Genomic DNA, 19068 nt, shown 5'->3' on the forward strand with positions numbered 1-19068 from the left:
CCCTCCCTCTTCCCTTCCCCACTTTAGGCTACCCAACACCCTTGTGGTAGGCCTTGGGGAACATTTAGCACCTGAGTCAGGGATCAGAGAAACAACCCTACTAGTGATTGAAGACATTAAGAGGCAATTGGAAGACTCATGTTCCAAGCAGCAGACGGGAGCATGTGGATGCTATGGTACTCTGCTGGGTTGTCAAAGAGCGGGGTTCAGAACCATTGATTTTTTGCAGTCCTCAAAAAAGGAGCTTGAAATTTACAGAGAGGCAAGACCAGATATAATGAGATATATGGGGCATGTTGAGGATAGAGAGGCAAGACCAGATATAATGAGATATATGGGGCATGTTGAGGATAGAGAGGCAAGACCAGATATAATGAGATATATGGGGCATGTTGTAAACAGAGAAGCAAGACCAGATATAATGAGATATATGGGGCATGTTGAGGATAGAGAGGCAAGATCAGATATAATGAGATATATGGGGCATGTTGTAAACAGAGAGGCAAGATCAGATATAATGAGATATATGGGGCATGTTGAGGATAGAGAGGCAAGACCAGATATAATGAGATATATGGGGCATGTTGAGGATAGAGAGGCAAGACCAGATATAATGAGATATATGGGGCATGTTGAGGATAGAGAGGCAAGATCAGATATAATGAGATATATGGGGCATGTTGAGGATAGAGAGGCAAGACCAGATATAATGAGATATATGGGGCATGTTGAGGATAGAGAGGCAAGATCAGATATAATGAGATATATGGGGCATGTTGTAAACGGAGAGGCAAGACTAGATATAATGAGATATATGGGGCATGTTGACAGAGAAAGAGAGAGGGAGAGAGAGGGGGGGAGAATTAATTGATAGAGAGTGAGAGAGAAAGAGAGAGAGAGAGAGAAAGAGAGAGAGAGAGAGTGAGAGAGATACTCATGGGTGAAGGAGCCTAGAGGGGCCTAGAGAGAGAGAGAGAGAGAGGTGAAAGCTGAGACAGTGAGTCAGAGAGCGATAACGAGAATAAAGAGAGAGGTTCTAGTGATAGAGACTGAGCCTGATGTCAAAGCAGTGAAAGCCCAGCGGACACTGTGATGATCATCTTACCTGTCCATCATTCCAACACAGTCTTGGAGCCAAGGCCCAACGCAGCTGAGGAGAGAATCATCAGTAGTCAGCTTACAGAAACACTTCAGTAACCTCAACAATAAGCATCCACCAACTCTTTACAAAGTGTGCACATACTATGAACAAATTCCATCACGCATAAACATTAATAACCAATTGATAAGCACTTCTAATAGCTGATTGATGAAAGTCATTATTGAGTGAACATAACAAGCTATAAGTGAACATAGCTCAACGGTCTAAGACAGTCAACCTACTTAGTAAGAGAGACATAACTAGGGGATGAAGTCCTGACCAGATACTGAGAAGTAGAGATGATACAGACTATGGAGGTGTATAACACACAAACTGACAGACAGACAGACTGACAAACTGACAGACAGACTGACTGACTGACTGACTGACTGACTGACTGACAGACAGACAGACAGACTGACTGACAGACAGAAAGACTGACAGACTGACAAACTGACAGACAGACTGACTGACAGACAGAAAGACTGACAGACAGGCAGACAGAAAGAGACAGAGATAGAGAGACAGACAGAAAGAAAGAGTCTTTCTGTCTGTCAGTCTGCCTGTCTGCCTGTCTGCGTGTCTACCTGTCTGCCTGTCTGCCTGTCTACCTGTCTGCCTGTCTGTCAGTCTTTCTGTCTGTCAGTCTGCCTGTCTGTTTGTCTGTCAGTCTGTCAGTCTTTCTGGCAGACAGGTAGACAGGCAGACAGGTAGACAGGCAGACAGGTAGACAAAGACTGACAGGCAGACAGGCAATGTGGACTGATTAAAACATGACCATTGGGCTTCTCTCTCATTATCTATAACACATTTAAAGAGGATTGTGATCAGCCTCCGACACAAAGACAGTCAGAGTCTGAGACAGAGCCAATTACACAGCTAATTAAGAGGAGCTGCCTTGGAATCCCATTGAAAGTCTGCCTCGCTGCAGAAATGAAGAAATGGCACCCAACAGCTAATTAGCAGACAATTAGTGTATCCCATCTATGGCTCGTTGCTGTTTGTGATATGATAATTCCTCTAGTGTGCCACGTTTGTAAACATCCGGATTGATCAGCTAGTTTAGTCACACACCAAAGACAGCAAGTCTCAGACCACCCATGTATGTATTAGAGAGGCATCTGGAGTACGACTGCTGATCTAGAATCAGTTTAGTAATTTAGCTCATAATAAATATGATTATATGGACTGGTGTGGTCCTGATTCTAGATCAGTTTTTTAAAACATGATTATACGGACTGGTGTGGTTCTGATACCTATCCCAGACCTGCTGTTTTCAACTCTCTAGAGACAGCAGGAGCGGTAGAGATGCTCTCAATGATCGGCTATGAAAAGCCAACTGACATTTACTCCCGAGGTGCTGACCTGTTGCACCCTCTACAACTACTGTGATTATTATTACTTGACCATGCTGGTCATTTATGAACATTTGAACATCTTGGCCATGTTCTGTTATAATCTCCACCCTGCACAGCCAGAAGAGGACTGGCCACCCCACATAGCCTGGTTCCTCTCTAGGTTTCTTCCTAGGTTTTGGTCTTTCTAGGGAGTTCTTCCTAGCCACTGTGCTTCTACACCTGCATTGCCTGCTGTTTGGGGTTTTAGGCTGGGTTTCTGTACAACACTTTGAGATATCAGCTGATGTAAGATGGGCTTTATAAATACATTTGATTTGATTTGATTCTAGAATCAGTTTAATAAATATTATTATATGGACCGGTGTGGTTCTGATTCTAGAATCAGTTTAATAAATATTACTATATGGACCGGTGTGGTTCTGATTCTAGAATCAGTTTAATAAATATTACTATATGGACCGGTGTGGTTCTGATTCTAGAATCAGTTTAATAAATATTACTATATGGACCGGTGTGGTTCTGATTCTAGAATCAGTTTAATAAATATTAATATGGATTGATTCTAGGATCAGTTTAATAAATATTACTATATGGACCGGTGGTTCTGATTCTAGAATCAGTTTAATAAATATTACTATATGGACCGGTGTGGTTCTGATTCTAGAATCAGTTTAATAAATATTACTATATGGACCGGTGTGGTTCTGATTCTAGAATCAGTGTAATACATATGATTATATGGACCGGTGTGGTTCTGATTCTAGAATCAGTTTAATAAATATTACAATATGGACCGGTGTGGTTCTGATTCTAGAATCAGTTTAATAAATATTACAATATGGACCGGTGTGGTTCTGATTCTAGAATCAGTTTAATAAATATGATTATATGGATTGGTGTGGTTCTGATTCTAGATCAGTTTAATAAATATTACTATATGGACTAATGTGGTTCTGATTCTAGAATCAGTTTAATAAATATTACTATATGGACCGGTGTGGTTCTGATTCTAGAATCAGTTTAATAAATATGATTATATGGACCGGTGTGGTTCTGATTCTAGATCAGTTTAATAAATATGATTATATGGACCGGTGTGGTTCTGATTCTAGATCAGTTTAATAAATATGATTATATGGACCGGTGTGGTTCTGATTCTAGATCAGTTTAATAAATATGATTATATGGACCGGTGTGGTTCTGATTCTAGATCAGTTTAATAAATATGATTACATGGACCGGTGTGGTTCTGATTCTAGAATCAGTTTAATAAATATTACTATATGGACCGGTGTGGTTCTGATTCTAGAATCAGTTTAATAAATATTACTATATGGACCGGTGTGGTTCTGATTCTAGATCAGTTTAATAAATATGATTACATGGACTGGTGTGGTTCTGATTCTAGATCAGTTTAATAAATATGATTACATGGACTGGTGTGGTTCTGATTCTAGATCAGTTTAATAAATATGATTACATGGACTGGTGTGGTTCTGATTCTAGATCAGTTTAATAAATATGATTACATGGACTGGTGTGGTTCTGATTCTAGATCAGTTTAATAAATATGATTACATGGACTGGTGTGGTTCTGATTCTAGATCAGTTTAATAAATATGATTACATGGACTGGTGTGGTTCTGATTCTAGATCTAAAGTGTAAAAAAAAAGTGTATCACTTTTCTTCAGTTGAATTCTGCCATTACATGCAGTGTGATGATGTAGACCTTTGCTGCATCTCTTTTGTTCTAAGATTCCTCCCCCCCCCCATTCATTCACACACACACCCTGGCCGCTCATTCCCTGACACTAATATGGCGTGCCCAGTGTCAAGGTGCAGGTTAGCGTTTTTCGTCATGAAGCTTGTTCTGGAGGCAGCTCCGCAGTGGTCTCTAGCTGGCACAGTTAGCTGGCACGGTCATAAAATCTGATTTTAAACCTCACCCTAACCTTAACCTTAAGCCTTACTGCTAACCCTAATGCTTAATCCTAACCTTAAATGAAGACCAAAAAGCACAGTTTTGTTTTTTCATTCATCTTTACAATATTGCCAATTTTGCAGCTGGCCCATCTAAGAGGAAACCGTTCAGTTCTGCCTCCAGAACAAGAATCATGACAATAATCGTCAACCTGCATGTCAGATGGAGGGAGGACAAGGAGAAGAGGAGGGATGGAGCCATCGCCATGTGAGCCGAGGTTCAGCAGTCACCGGGGCGAGGAGCGTGGGGAGGGATCAATGGTCAGCTGGCACACATACAATATCAATGTCTCAATTGTCATAAAACAAATCCTTCTTTAACCTGTCTCCTCACCTTCATCTACATGATGATTGAAGTGGATTTAACAGGTAACATCAATAAAGGATCATATCTTTCACCTGGATTCACCTGGTCAGTCTATGTCATGGAAAGAGCAGGTGTTCTTAATGTTTTGAATACTCAGTGTATATATCAATGACTTGGTGAGGGCACTAGAACAGCCTGCAGCACCCGACCTCTTTGGTCTTGGCCATAGTGTAGTTTGGAGTGTGACTGTTTGAGGTTGTGGACAGGTTCAAACAGGTGCCATTAATACAGGTAATGAGTGGAGGACAGAGGAGCCTCTTAAAGAAGAAGTTACAGGTCTGTGAGAGCCAGAAGGTCTGTGAGAGCCAGAAATCTTGTTTGTTTATAGGTGACCAAATATTTATTTTCCACCATAATTTGCAAATAAATTCATTAAAAATCCTACAATGTGATTTTCTGGATTTTTTTTCTTATTTTGTCTGTCATAGTTGAAGTGTACCTATGATGAAAATTACAGGCCTCTCTCATCTTTTTAAGAACTTGCACAATTGGTGGCTGTTCTAAATACTTTTTTGCCCCACTGTATATACCTCGGCCTAAACATCAGCACCACAAGTAACTTCCACAAAGCTGTGAAAGATCAGAGAGACAAGGCAAGAAGGTCCTTCTATGCCATCAAAAGGAACATATAATTTGACATCCCAATGAGGATCTGGCAAAAAACAAGTGAATCAGTTATAGAACCTCACCAACCAATAATTGGCTAAATGGGACCAACACCAAATTGTGACTCTGCATGCAGAATTGTGAAATAATATCCTCTGTGTATAACGTAAAACACCAAATAATGCATGCAGAGAAGAATTAGGACGATACCCGTTAATTATCAAAATCCTGAAAGGAGACGTTAACTTCTACAACCACCTAAAAGGAAGCGATTACAAAACCTTCCATCACCTACAGAGAGATGAACCTGGAGAAGAGTCCCTTAGGCAAGCTGGTCCCGGGGCTCTGTTCACAAACACAAACAGACCCCGCAGAGCCCCAGGCCAGCAGCACAATTAGACCCAACCAAATCATTGGAAAGAATTAACAACAAATCTGAGCAAACTAGAATGCTATTTGGCCCTAAACAGAGAGTACACAGTGGCAGAATACCTGACCACTGTGACTGACCCAAACTTAAGGAAAGCTTTGACTATGTACAGACTCAGTGAGCATAGCCTTGCTATTGAGAAAGGCCACCGTAGGCAGACATGGCTCTCAAGAGAAGACAGGCTATGGGCACACTGTATCCACAAAATGAGGTGGAAACTCTCTGCACTTCCTAACCTCTCTGCCCAATGTATGACCATATTAGAGACACATATTTCCCTCGGATTACGCAGACCAACAAAGACATTCGAAAACAAATCCAAATCAAAGAGAGAGAGAGATCTCTCTCTCTCTCTCTCTCGGTCTGGGAGCGGTCTGGGAAGTGGAGGGCTGAGTCACTGCCTGTATCCAAAATAGCACCATATTTCCTTTATAGCGCACTACTTCTGCTACTGTTTATAGAAGCTCATCTTGATTTTAAAAGTCCCACAAGGACACCGTTTGATGGATTCTGCTTATAAGACATTATTTATGACGTACTTCAAATAAACAATTTTAGATTTCAAAGAGATGAGAAGTATTGATATAAAAAGCCTCCATTAAATATACACATCTCTCTCTCTCTCTCTCTCTCTCTCTCTCTCTCTCTCCTCGTACCCCTGGGTGCAGTTGGCGTGGCAGGGGTGGCACTCGTTGTTGGCCTCGGCGTATTTGAAGATGAAGCTGTTGGTGCCTTGGAGGCCGTCGGGGCACTTTTCCACACAGTTGGGCCCGTCTTTGGAGTGAAGGCAGGTCACACATTGATCTGGACCCTGAGAGGTAGAGTGAGGGAAGGAGGAAGGAGGAGGAGGAGAGGAGGAGGAGGAGGAGAGGGGAGGGAGGAGAAGGAGGAGGAGGAGAAGAAGGAGGAGGAGGAGAGGAGGAGTAAGTAAAGGAGATGGATAGAAGAGGAAGGAGAGAAGGAGGAGGAAGGAGAGAAGAGATGGATAGGAGGAGGAGGAGGAGGAGGAGGATGAGAAGAAGAGGAGGAGGAGGATGGAAGAGGAGGAGGAGGAGGAGGAGTAAGTAGGAGGAGAAGGAGGGAGAAGAGATGAATAGAAGAAGGGATGAGAAGGAGGAGATGGATAGAAGAGGAAGAGGAGGATGAGAAGGAGTAAGTAAAGGAGATGGATAGAAGAGGAAGAGGAGGATGAGAAGGAGTAAGTAAAGGAGATGGATAGAAGAGGAAGAGGAGGATGAGAAGGAGTAAGTAAAGGAGATGGATAGAAGAGGAAGAGGAGGATGAGAAGGAGTAAGTAAAGGAGATGGATAGAAGAGGAAGAGGAGGATGAGAAGGAGTAAGTAAAGGAGATGGAATAGAAGAGGAAGAGGAGGATGAGAAGGAGTAAGTAAAGGAGATGAATAGAAGATGAAGAGGAAGAGACATTGACCACATATCAGCACGTCAACACAGTTCACACTTCTGAACAAGCATCCGGGATGGATTCAGACAGCAGATATAAACACATGGAGAGATGAAGGAAGAGAGACGATAGAGAGATGGGTCTGTGGATGCATGTGCTGCTGCTGTGGTTGAAACTTTTACTGTGGGCTTGGACACCTCATGTACGGTAAATGATGTGTGTTTGGCAGGTTGATAGACAGCCTTTCACTTTCAGGTCTGACAAAACGACAGCTGTAATCCCTCCCCATCAATACACTATCTCCCTGCCGAGCCTTGTCAATGTATTGTGTCTCTCTGACTGTGTGTGTGCGTGTGCGTGTGTGTGTGTGTGCGTGTGTGTGTGTGTGTGTGCATTCATACATCTGATGATTGACACCTGTGTTATTTACTTCTGACTGGACTGCAGGAGACACTGCAAGACACGGTGAAACACTGCGTATCACCGCACTGTCATAGAGACTATTGTCCTCCACTCCTCCCTGTCCTCCCCCGGGGGTTCTTTACACAAGTATCAAATTCCACAAATAGGGCTTTAACAGGGGCCTGTAAAAAAGGGTCTCCATGACAGCTGGATATATCATGAGCCCTAAACCATGGAGAGTTATACACCACTGTCCCTACGCCACATATAAAACAAGACTAGAGTCCCCCTACATGGCAGGGGAGGTGATTTAAACCAACCTTGGGTTGTTATAGTTCCAGGCTGAGAGAGGGGGGGTTCAAGGGTTTTCAACCGGGTGGCATTTTAAAGGGAAATTCTAGCATTTAGAAGAGGGCAGGTGGGAATGGATGAGGGACTTCTGAGGGGTGCGTTCTCTGTGGAAGGTCAGAGGCTGTCAAAAACATGTATCCTTCTGGAATGTGTTTTACCTTCGTAGCTGACGTGGTACTTTATTTATCTGGAATGTGTTTTTACCTTCGTAGCTGACATGGTACTTTATTTATCTCCATAAAACCACATTTGAGGAGTTCAGGAACATCTCCCCTGATCAGTTCACATAACAGTTGGTTACGTTGTGTAGTCAGGAACATCTCCCCTGATCAGTTCACATAACAGTTGGTTACGTTGTGTAGTCAGGAACATCTCCCCTGATCAGTTCGCATAACAGTTGGTTACGTTGTGTAGTCAGGAACATCTCCCCTGATCAGTTCGCATAACAGTTGGTTACGTTGTGTAGTCAGGAACATCTCCCCTGATCAGTTCGCATAACAGTTGGTTACGTTGTGTAGTCAGGAACATCTCCCCTGATCAGTTCGCATAACAGTTGGTTACGTTGTGTAGTCAGGAACATCTCCCCTGATCAGTTCACATAACAGTTGGTTACGTTGTGTAGTCAGGAACATCTCCCCTGATCAGTTCACATAACAGTTGGTTTCGTTGTGTAGTCAGGAAAAACTCAGTGGCCTAACAGTACAGTACACTCCAACTCTTGAAAGTCAAACTCTCCAGACAGGATGTGACATCAGCAGACCCAAAGGGCAGGTTAGTCATTTTCATTTCTGGATGCAGCTCTGCAGACTGGTCAAAATCTGGCACAGCCACAAAGTCATAAAATCTGATTTTAAACCTAACCTTAACCTTAACGCTAACCTTACTGCTAACCCTAATGCCTAACTCTAACCTTAACCCTAACCCTAACCTTACTGCTAACCCTAATGCCTAACCCTAACCTTACTGCTAACCATAACCTTACTGCTAACCTGCCTAACCCTAACCTTAACCCTAACCATAACATTACTGCTAACCTAATGCCTAACCCTAACCTTACTGCTAACCCTAATGCCTAACTCTAACCTTAACCCTAACCCTAACCCTAACCTTACTGCTAACCCTAATGCCTAACCCTAACCTTACTGCTAACCCTAATGCCTAACCCTAACCTTAACCCTAACCATAACCTTACTGCTAACCCTAATGCCTAACCCTAACCTTACTGCTAACCCTAATGCCTAACCCTAACCTTAACCCTAACCATAACCTTAGTGCTAACCTTAATGCCTAACCCTAACCTTAACCCTAACCATAACCTTACTGCTAACCTTAATGCCTAACCCTAACCTTAACCCTAACCCTAACCTTACTGCTAACCTTAATGCCTAACCCTAACCTTAACCTTAACCATAACCTTACTGCTAACCTTAATGCCTAAACCTAACCTTAAATTAAGACCAAGAAGCTTTTCATACATTTTTTGTTTTCATACATTTTTACAATATAGCCCATTTTGACTTTGCAGCTGGCCTATCTAAGGGAAATCGCTCAGTTCTGCCTCCAGGACAAGATTCATGACAATAAACGTCAACCTGCACCCAAAGAACAGGTTCAGGGCTAGGTGGAACACCGATGACAATTGCCGTATATTGCCGTGGTGATCATTCTACTTACCGTTCCAAGGCAGGTCATGGTCTTGTCCTGAGATTTCTCACACTGGCTGTCACACTCCAGACATACTGAACCATTGGTAAACTCACGCACATCTCTAAAGGAGACAGAGACAGAGACAGAGACAGAGACAGAGAGAGAGAGAGAGAGAGATATAGTAACAGGCTTAGCAGAGTCAATAATTATGTCTGATATAGTAACAGGCTTAGCAGAGTCAATATGTCTGATATAGTAACAGGCTTAGCAGAGTCAATATGTCTGATATAGTAACAGGCTTAGCAGAGTCAATAATTATGTCTGATATAGTAACAGGCTTAGCAGAGTCAATATTATGTCTGATATAGTAACAGGCTTAGCAGAGTCAATAATTATGTCTGATATAGTAACAGGCTTAGCAGAGTCAATATGTCTGATATAGTAACAGGCTTAGCAGAGTCAATATGTCTGATATAGTAACAGGCTTATCAATAATATGTAATAGTAACAGGCTTAGCAGAGTCAATATGTCTGATATAGTAACAGGCTTAGCAGTAACAGGCTCAATAATATGTCTGATATAGTAACAGGCTTAGCAGAGTCAATATGTCTGATATAGTAACAGGCTTAGCAGAGTCATATAGTAACAGGCTTAGCAGAGTCAATATAACAGGCTTAGCAGAGTCAATATGTCTGATATAGTAACAGGCTTAGCAGAGTCAATATGTCTGATATAGTAACAGGCTTAGCAGAGTCAATAATTATGGCTTAGCAGAGTCAATATGTCTGATATAGTAACAGGCTTAGCAGAGTCAATATGTCTGATATAGTAACAGGCTTAGCAGAGTCAATAATTATGTCTGATATAGTAACAGGCTTAGCAGAGTCAATATGTCTGATATAGTAACAGGCTTAGCAGAGTCAATAATTATGTCTGATATAGTAACAGGCTTAGCAGAGTCAATATGTCTGATATAGTAACAGGCTTAGCAGAGTCAATATGTCTGATATAGTAACAGGCTTAGCAGAGTCAATAATTATGTCTGATATAGTAACAGGCTTAGCAGAGTCAATATGTCTGATATAGTAACAGGCTTAGCAGAGTCAATAATTATGTCTGATATAGTAACAGGCTTAGCAGAGTCAATAGTAACAGGCTTAGCAGAGTCAATATGTCTGATATAGTAACAGGCTTAGCAGAGTCAATATGTCTGATATAGTAACAGGCTTAGCAGAGTCAATAATTATGTCTGATATAGTAACATATAGTAACAGGCTTAGCAGAGTCAATAATTATGTCTGATATAGTAACATGCTTAGCAGAGTCAATACGTCTGATTTAGTAACAGGCTTAGCAGAGTCAATAATTATGTCTGATATAGTAACATGCTTAGCAGAGTCAATACGTCTGATATAGTAACAGGCTTAGCAGAGTCAACATGTGTGTGTGTGTGTTTCTCTAATCATATGACTGAGACACACACCCACAAAACCTAAGGCCACAATGGGAAGAGGAGTGGAGAGGAGGAGAGAAAAAAGGATAGAAGAGGAGGAGGGGAGGGGAAGAGAAGAGGGGAGCAGGGGAGGAGAGCGGAGGAGGGGAGGACGGGAAGATAGGGGAGGATAGGGGAGGAGAAGAGGGGAAGAGGGCAGGAGAGGAGGGCAGGAGAGGAGAGGAGGGGAAGGGATATCGACACCCCGCTGTTCGTGTCCACATCAGCACCACCATCAGATAATGCTTTGAAGGATGGTGTCGGTGAATATGGGGCTGGCTGTCGATAGGCTGGCTGTCAATAGTATACTTTTCAGATGTGAGAGATTGTCGATCCAACTGGGACTAAGACTCAGCAGAGTGGAGGGATACAGTACAGTACACAAACAGGTAGGCCCTACGTTCTCTCAGCAAGGAAATGCTGGGCCTATGGAAGCAGTTAGATGTGTTCAGGTCATGTTGTAACTGTCTTGCAGTCGGGGAAATGGTTTATCATGGCTCTATAATGCTACTCAACTGCTCAATTCTAAATCGACCCTAGCCCACTCCTGTATATCTGAGAAGATTGGCTAGATACAGTATAAAGATTATGGGTAATGGCTTCACATTGCCTTCTGATTGGCTAGGTGGTGAAAACGTCCAATCTAATCTCCTCTGGAGATCTACAGCGGGGACTAGGGAGTAGTAGGCTAGAGGTTGATTTGGAATTCAGCATGCGTGATATTTTAGAGAGTCCTGTATATCATTAGAGGGGATGTGATGAGTTGGAGAAAGGGTCAGATATGACGAGGAATCAGAATACTGTATATCATTAGAGGGGATGTGATGAGTTGGAGAAAGGGTCAGATATGACGAGGAATCAGAATACTGTATATCATTAGAGGGGATGTGATGAGTTGGAGAAGGGTTAAATATGACGAGGAATCAGAATACTGTATATCATTAGAGGGGATGTGATGAGTTGGAGAAAGGGTTAAATATGACGAGGAATCAGAATACTGTATAGCATTAGAGGGGATGTGATGAGTTGGAGAAAGGGTTAAATATGACGAGGAATCAGAATACTGTATATCATTAGAGGGGATGTGATGAGTTGGAGAAAGGGTTAAATATGATGAGGAATCATGGCTGTGTCTCAGTCCCAAATAACACCCTATATAGTACACTACTTTGGACCAGATCCCTATGGGCCCTGGTCTAAAATAGTGCACTATATAGGGGATGGGGTGTCATTTGGGACACATAGAGTAAGTCTTTATTCTATGCCCTGTTCCAATCATCAGATCAAGCATCAGTCCAGATAAATAGCCAGTACATATAAAAATAGCATGTTCAATTGGACACAGAGCAGCGTGCCACCACACCAAAGGGCAGTGTGGCAGTAGTCCACCCTTCTTCATCCTCCCTCCACCTCCTTTCACCCTCCTCCTTCCTCCTGCCCTCCTCCCTTCCCCTCCACCCTCCTCCTTCCTCCCGCCCTCCTCCCTTCCCCTCCACCCTCCACCCTTCCCCTCCACCCTCCTCCCGCCCTCCTCCCTTCCCCTCCACCCTCCTCCCTTCCCCTCCACCCTCCACCCTTCCCCCTCCTCCACCCTCCTCCCTTCCACTCCCGCCTCCACCCTTCCCCTCCACCCTCCACCCTTCCCCTCCACCCTCCTCCCTTCCCCTCCACCCTCCCCCTTCCCCTCCACCCTCCACCCTTCCCCTCCACCCTCCCCCTCCCCCCTCCACCCTTCCTCCACCCTCCACCCTTCCCTCCACCTCCACCCTTCCCCTCCACCCTTCCCCTTCCCCTCCACCCTCCACCCTTCCCCTCCACCCTCCACCCTTCCCCTCCACCCTTCCCCTCCACCCTCCTCCCTTCCCCTCCACCCTTCCCCTTCCACCCTCCTCCCTTCCCCTCCACCCTCCACCCTTCCCCTCCACCCTCCTCCCCCCTCCACCCTTCCCCCTCCCCTCCACCCTCCTCCCTTCCCCTCCACCCTCCTCCCTTCCCCTCCACCCTCCACCCTTCCCCTCCACCCTCCACCCTTCCCCTCCACCCTCCACCCTTCCCCTCCACCCTCCTCCCTCTCCACTCCTCCTGTTAAGGTTTTCTCCTTCCTCTTCCTCTGAAGAGGAGGTGTAGCAGGGATCGGACCAAAATACAGCGTGGTTATCTTCATACATCTTTAATAAAGAATATAACGAACAATAAAAAAAACAATAAACGTAACGTGAAAAACCTAAACAGCCCTATCTGGTGCAAACAAACACAGAGACAGGAACAATCACCCACGAAACACTCAAAGAATATGGCTGCCTAAATATGGTTCCCAAATCAGAGACAACGATAAACACCTGCCTCTGATTGAGAACCACTCTAGGCAACCATAGACTTACCTAGACAACTCTACTATGCCACAATCCCATTACCGAAAAAACCCCAAGACAAAACACACCACATAAATAACCCATGTCACACCCTGGCCTGAACAAAATAATAAAGAAAACACAAAATACTAAGACCAGGGCGTGACACCTCCTTCCTCCCTCTACCCTCCTCCCTCTCTCCGCCCTCCACCCTCCTCCCTCTCTCTGCCCTCCACCCTCCTCCCTCCACCCTCCTCCTTCCTCCCGCCCTCCTCCCTCCTCCATCCAACCACCTCCCTCCCACCACCCTCCTCCATCCAACCACCCTCCACCCTCTTTCTTCCTCCCTCCCTCCCTCCCTCCCACCTCCACACTCCCCTTTCCACCCTCCTCTCCTCCATTTCTCTCTGCTCTTTTTTAAACTAAATTAGTTTTTTTTCTCAGGAAGCAGTGTCCAGAGGAATCCTTTTGAAAAGGCTGGGTGGTGGAAGAAGGCTGTCTTTTGTTCAGAGAAAAATGGAGGAGTATCACGGAAGACAAAGGAAGGTTCCACGGCGGTTGTTCCCCGCTGAATTGAACGATCCTTTCCATTCATTCCGCTGGTTCCTTCTCGTTGGTTTTCCTTGTGCGTTGCAGTTGGTTGGGGCGTGTACGCCAAACGCACACCACTGTCTTCAGGGAGAAGGGGCTGATGGGGATTAGCAGCATTTTAGCAGGAATTTGGCAGGACTGAGGCTCTTTCAGGTCGAGTGGTGCCTGCGCCAGAGGCGAACCTGACGCCACACGGCCAACTCACGAGAACAACTTTTTTAATTAAACACTTTCTAATCCTCCTCCTTCCATTCCCCCGCGGCCACGAGAGCACAGGATTTTTTCCCTCTTTCTCCCTGTTCTTTTATTCGCTGGCCTTTCAGTGTGAGAATTAACTTGACTCTCATTTAGAAAGGCAAAGGTACAGAGATGGAGAGTTAAAGAGGCCTAGTTTTTAAAAGCAGAAGCCAATCAGTTTGACTACAATCTTGGCCAAAGGTTTTGAGAATGACACAAATATATATTTTCACAAAGTCTGCTGTCTCAGTTTGTATGATGGCAATTTGCATGTACTCCAGAATGTTATGAAGAATGATCAGATGAATTGCAATTAATTGCAAAGTCCCTCTTTGCCATGCAAATGAACTGAATCCCCCCAAAACATTTCCACTGCATTTCAGCCCTGCCACAAAAGGACCAGCTGACATCATGTCAGTGATTATCTCGTTAACACAGGTGTGAGTGTTGACAAGGACAAGGCTGGAGATCACTCTGTCATGCTGATTGAGTTTGAATAACAGACTGGAAGCTTCAAAAGGAGGGTGGTGCTTTGAAGCATTGTTCTTCCTCTGTCAACCATGGTTACCTGCAAGGAAATACGTGCCGTCATCATTGCTTTGCACAAAAAGGGCTTCACAGGCAAGGATATTGCTGCCAGTAAGATTGCACCTAAATCAACCATTTATCGGATCATCAAGAACTTCAAGGAGAGCAGTTCAATTGTTGTGAAGAAGGCTTCAGGGCGCCCAAGAAAGTCCAGCAAGTGCCAGGACCGTCTCCTAAAGATGATTCAGCTGTGGGATCGGGGCATCACCAGTACAGAGCTTGCTCAGGAATGGCAGCAAGCAGGTGTGAGTGCATCTGCACGCACATTGAGGCGAAGCCTTTTGGAGGATGGCCTAGTGTCAAGAAGGGCAGCAAAGAAGCCCCTTCTCTCCAGGAAAAACATCAGGGACAGACTGATATACTGCAAAAGGTACAGGGATTGGACTGCTGCGGACTGGGGTAAAGTAATTTTATCTGATGAATCCCCTTTCTGATTGTTTGGGGTATCTGGAAAAAATATTGTTCGGGAAAGACAAGGTCAGCGCTACCATCAGTCCTGTGTCAGGCCAACAGTAAAGCATCCTGAGACCATTCATGTGTGGGGTTGCTTCTCAGCCAAGGGAGTGGCTGAGAACACAGCCATGAATAAAGAATGGTACCAACTTCTCCCAACCATCCAGGAACAGTTTGATTATGAACAATGCCTTTTCCAGCATGATGCAGCACCTTGACATAAGGCTAAAGTGATAACTAAGTGGCTCGGGGAACAAAACAGATATTATGGGTCCATGGCCAGGAAACACCCCAGATCTGAATCCTATTGAGAACTTATGGTCAATCCTCAAGAGGCGGGTGGACAAACAAAAACCCACAAATTCTGACAAACTCCAAGCATTGATTATGCAGGAATGGGCTGCCATCAGTCAGGATGTGGCCCAGAAGTTAATTAACAGCATGTCAGGGCTGATTGCAGAGGTCTTGAAAAAGAAGGGTCAACACTGCAAATACTGACTCTTTGCATCAACTTCACGTAGTTGTCAATAAAAGCCTTTGACACTTATTAAATATTTGTAATTATACTTCAGTATTCCATAGTAACATCTGACAAAAATATCTAAAGACACTAAAGACACAATATTTGTGTCATTCTCAAAACTTTTGGCCACGACTGTATATAGCCATTAGCTACAGGAGGTTACAGGAGAGCTACAGGAGGTTATAGGAGGCTACAGGAGGCTATAGGAGGGCTACAGGAGGGCTATAGGAGGCTACAGGAGGGCTACAGGAGGGTTATAGGAGGCTACAGTAGGCTATAGGAGGGCTACAGGAGAGCTACAGGAGGTTATAGGAGGCTACAGGAGGCTATAGCAGGGCTACAGGAGGGCTATAGGAGGCTACAGGAGGGCTACAGGAGGGCTATAGGAGGGTTATAGGAGGCTACAGTAGGCTATAGGAGGGCTACAGGAGAGCTACAGGAGGGCTATATAGGGGCTACAGTAGGCTATAGGAGGCTACAGGAGGCTACAGGGTTAGGGGGCTATAGGAGGGAGGGCTAGGGCTAGGAGGGTTATAGGAGGGCTATAGGAGGGTTATAGGAGGCTACAGTAGGCTATAGGGGGCTACAGGAGGGCTATAGGAGGGCTACAGGAGGGCTATAGGAGGCTACAGGAGGGCTACAGGAGGGCTATAGGAGGGCTATAGGAGGCTACAGGAGGGCTACAGGAGGGTTATAGGAGGCTACAGTAGGCTATAGGGGGCTATAGGAGGGCTATAGGAGGCTACAGGAGGGCTATAGGAGGCTACAGGAGGGCTACAGGAGGACTATAGGAGGGTTATAGGAGGCTACACGAGGCTATAGGAGGGCTACAGGAGGGCTACAGGAGACTATAAGAGGGCTACAGGAGGGATACAGTAGGGCTACAGGAGGTTATAGGAGGGCTACAGGAGGTTATAGGAGGCAACAGGAGGCTATAGGAGGTTATAGGAGGCTATAGAAGGGCTACAGGAGGGCTACAGGAGAAATACAGGAGGCTATAGGACGTTATAGGAGGGCTACAGGAGGCTACAGGAGGGCTATAGGAGGGCTACAGGAGGCTTAATGAGGGCTATAGGAGGGCTACAGGAGGGCTACAGGAGGCTATAGGATATAGGAGGCTATAGGAAGCTATAGAAGGCTATAGGAGGTTATGGGAGGCTATAGGAGGTTATGGGAGGCTATAGGAGGTTATAGGAGGGCTATAGGAGGTTATGGGAGGCTATAGGAGGTTATAGGAGGCTATAGGATGTTTTATGAGGCTATAGGAGGTTATATGAGGCTATAGGAGGTTATGTGAGGGCTATAGGAGGTTATAGGAGGCTATAGGAGGTTATTTGAGGCTATAGGAGGTTAAAGGAGGTTATAGGAGGCTATAGGAGGCTATAGGAAGGACAGATTTGCAGGGTTTGTATTTTGCATGCGAGCTCAATGAAGAGCAGCTAAAGCATTGGGAGGACAACACATACTGTTGAACACAAGTCTAGTACATGTCTGCAGTGCTCTGTCTACGAGGTGAGCCGATCGATCAAGACGTCATGTACCACCTCCTGCCTCCTGCCTCTCCACGTGATCACAGTTCGGTTCTCACAGAGGACGTCGTTATCCAGCTGCTTTTTACCCCCCTCCTCCTCTTCATCTTCTTCAAAGTCTCAGCTGTGAGCTGTTTTTCCTGCCGACTTCAAACACCTCCTCCCACATAAAGCACACAGAGGAGAAATGGGCGTGATGGAGAAACACAGACACTGGTTCCCTCTGTGAGGACAGGCTAACCTGACACCAGACCCTGATTCCCCCTGTGAGGACAGGCTAACCTGACACCAGACCCTGATTCCCTCTGTGAGGACAGGCTAACCTGACACCAGACCCTGATTCCCCCTGTGAGGACAGGCTAACCTGACACCAGACCCTGATTCCCCCTGTGAGGACAGGCTAACCTGACACCAGACCCTGATTCCCTCTGTGAGGACAGGCTAACCTGACACCAGACCCTGGTTCCCTCTGTGAGGACAGGCTAACCTGACACCAGACCCTGATTCCCTCTGTGAGGACAGGCTAACCTGACACCAGACCCTGATTCCCCCTGTGAGGACAGGCTAACCTGACACCAGACCCTGATTCCCCCTGTGAGGACAGGCTAACCTGACACCAGACCCTGATTCCCTCTGTGAGGACAGGCTAACCTGACACCAGACCCTGATTCCCTCTGTGAGGACAGGCTAACCTGACACCAGACCCTGATTCCCCCTGTGAGGACAGGCTAACCTGACACCAGACCCTGATTCCCCTGTGAGGACAGGCTAACCTGACACCAGACCCTGATTCCCTGTGAGGACAGGCTAACCTGACACCAGACCCTGATTCCCTCTGTGAGGACAGGCTAACCTGACACCAGACCCTGGTTCCCCCTGTGGGGACAGGCTAACCTGACACCAGACCCTGATTCCCCCTTTGGGTACAGGCTAACCTGACACCAGACCCTGATTCCCCCTGTTGGTACAGGCTAACCTGACACCAGACCCTGATTCCCCCTGTGAGGACAGGCTAACCTGACACCAGACCCTGATTCCCCCTGTTGGTACAGGCTAACCTGACACCAGACACTGGTTCCCCCTGTGGGGACAGGCTAACCTGACACCAGACCCTGATTCTCCCTGTGGGGACAGGCTAACCTGACACCAGACCCTGATTCCCCCTGTTGGTACAGGCTAACCTGACACCAGACCCTGATTCCCCCTGTGAGGACAGGCTAACCTGACACCAGACCCTGATTCCCCTTGTGAGGACAGGCTGACCTGACACCAGACCCTGATTCCCCCTGTTGGTACAGGCTAACCTGACACCAGACCCTGATTCCCCTTGTGAGGACAGGCTGATCTGACACCAGACCCTGATTCCCCCTGTGGGTACAGGCTAACCTGACACCAGACCCTGATTCCCCCTGTTGGTACAGGCTAACCTGACACCAGACCCTGATTCTCCCTGTGGGGACAGGCTAACCTGACACCAGACCCTGATTCCCCCTGTTGGTACAGGCTAACCTGACACCAGACACTGATTCCCCCTGTGGGTACAGGCTAACCTGACACCAGACCCTGATTCCCCCTGTGGGTACAGGCTAACCTGACACCAGACCCTGATTCCCCCTGT

General features: G+C 45.7%; 1 protein-coding gene across 1 annotated transcript in view; it reads right to left on the reverse strand.

The window, feature by feature from the left end:
- si:ch73-383l1.1 (receptor tyrosine-protein kinase erbB-4) overlaps nucleotides 1-19068 on the reverse strand; it is a 469115-nt gene that overhangs the window by 82348 nt on the left and 367699 nt on the right. Inside the window, 3 exon segments of the mRNA XM_042325104.1 lie at nucleotides 1106-1150; nucleotides 6540-6694; nucleotides 9713-9806. Coding sequence (XP_042181038.1) covers nucleotides 1106-1150; nucleotides 6540-6694; nucleotides 9713-9806 — 294 coding nt within the window.

Source organism: Oncorhynchus tshawytscha, linkage group LG08, assembly GCF_018296145.1.
Source record: "Oncorhynchus tshawytscha isolate Ot180627B linkage group LG08, Otsh_v2.0, whole genome shotgun sequence".
Taxonomy (NCBI): Eukaryota; Metazoa; Chordata; class Actinopteri; order Salmoniformes; family Salmonidae; genus Oncorhynchus; species Oncorhynchus tshawytscha.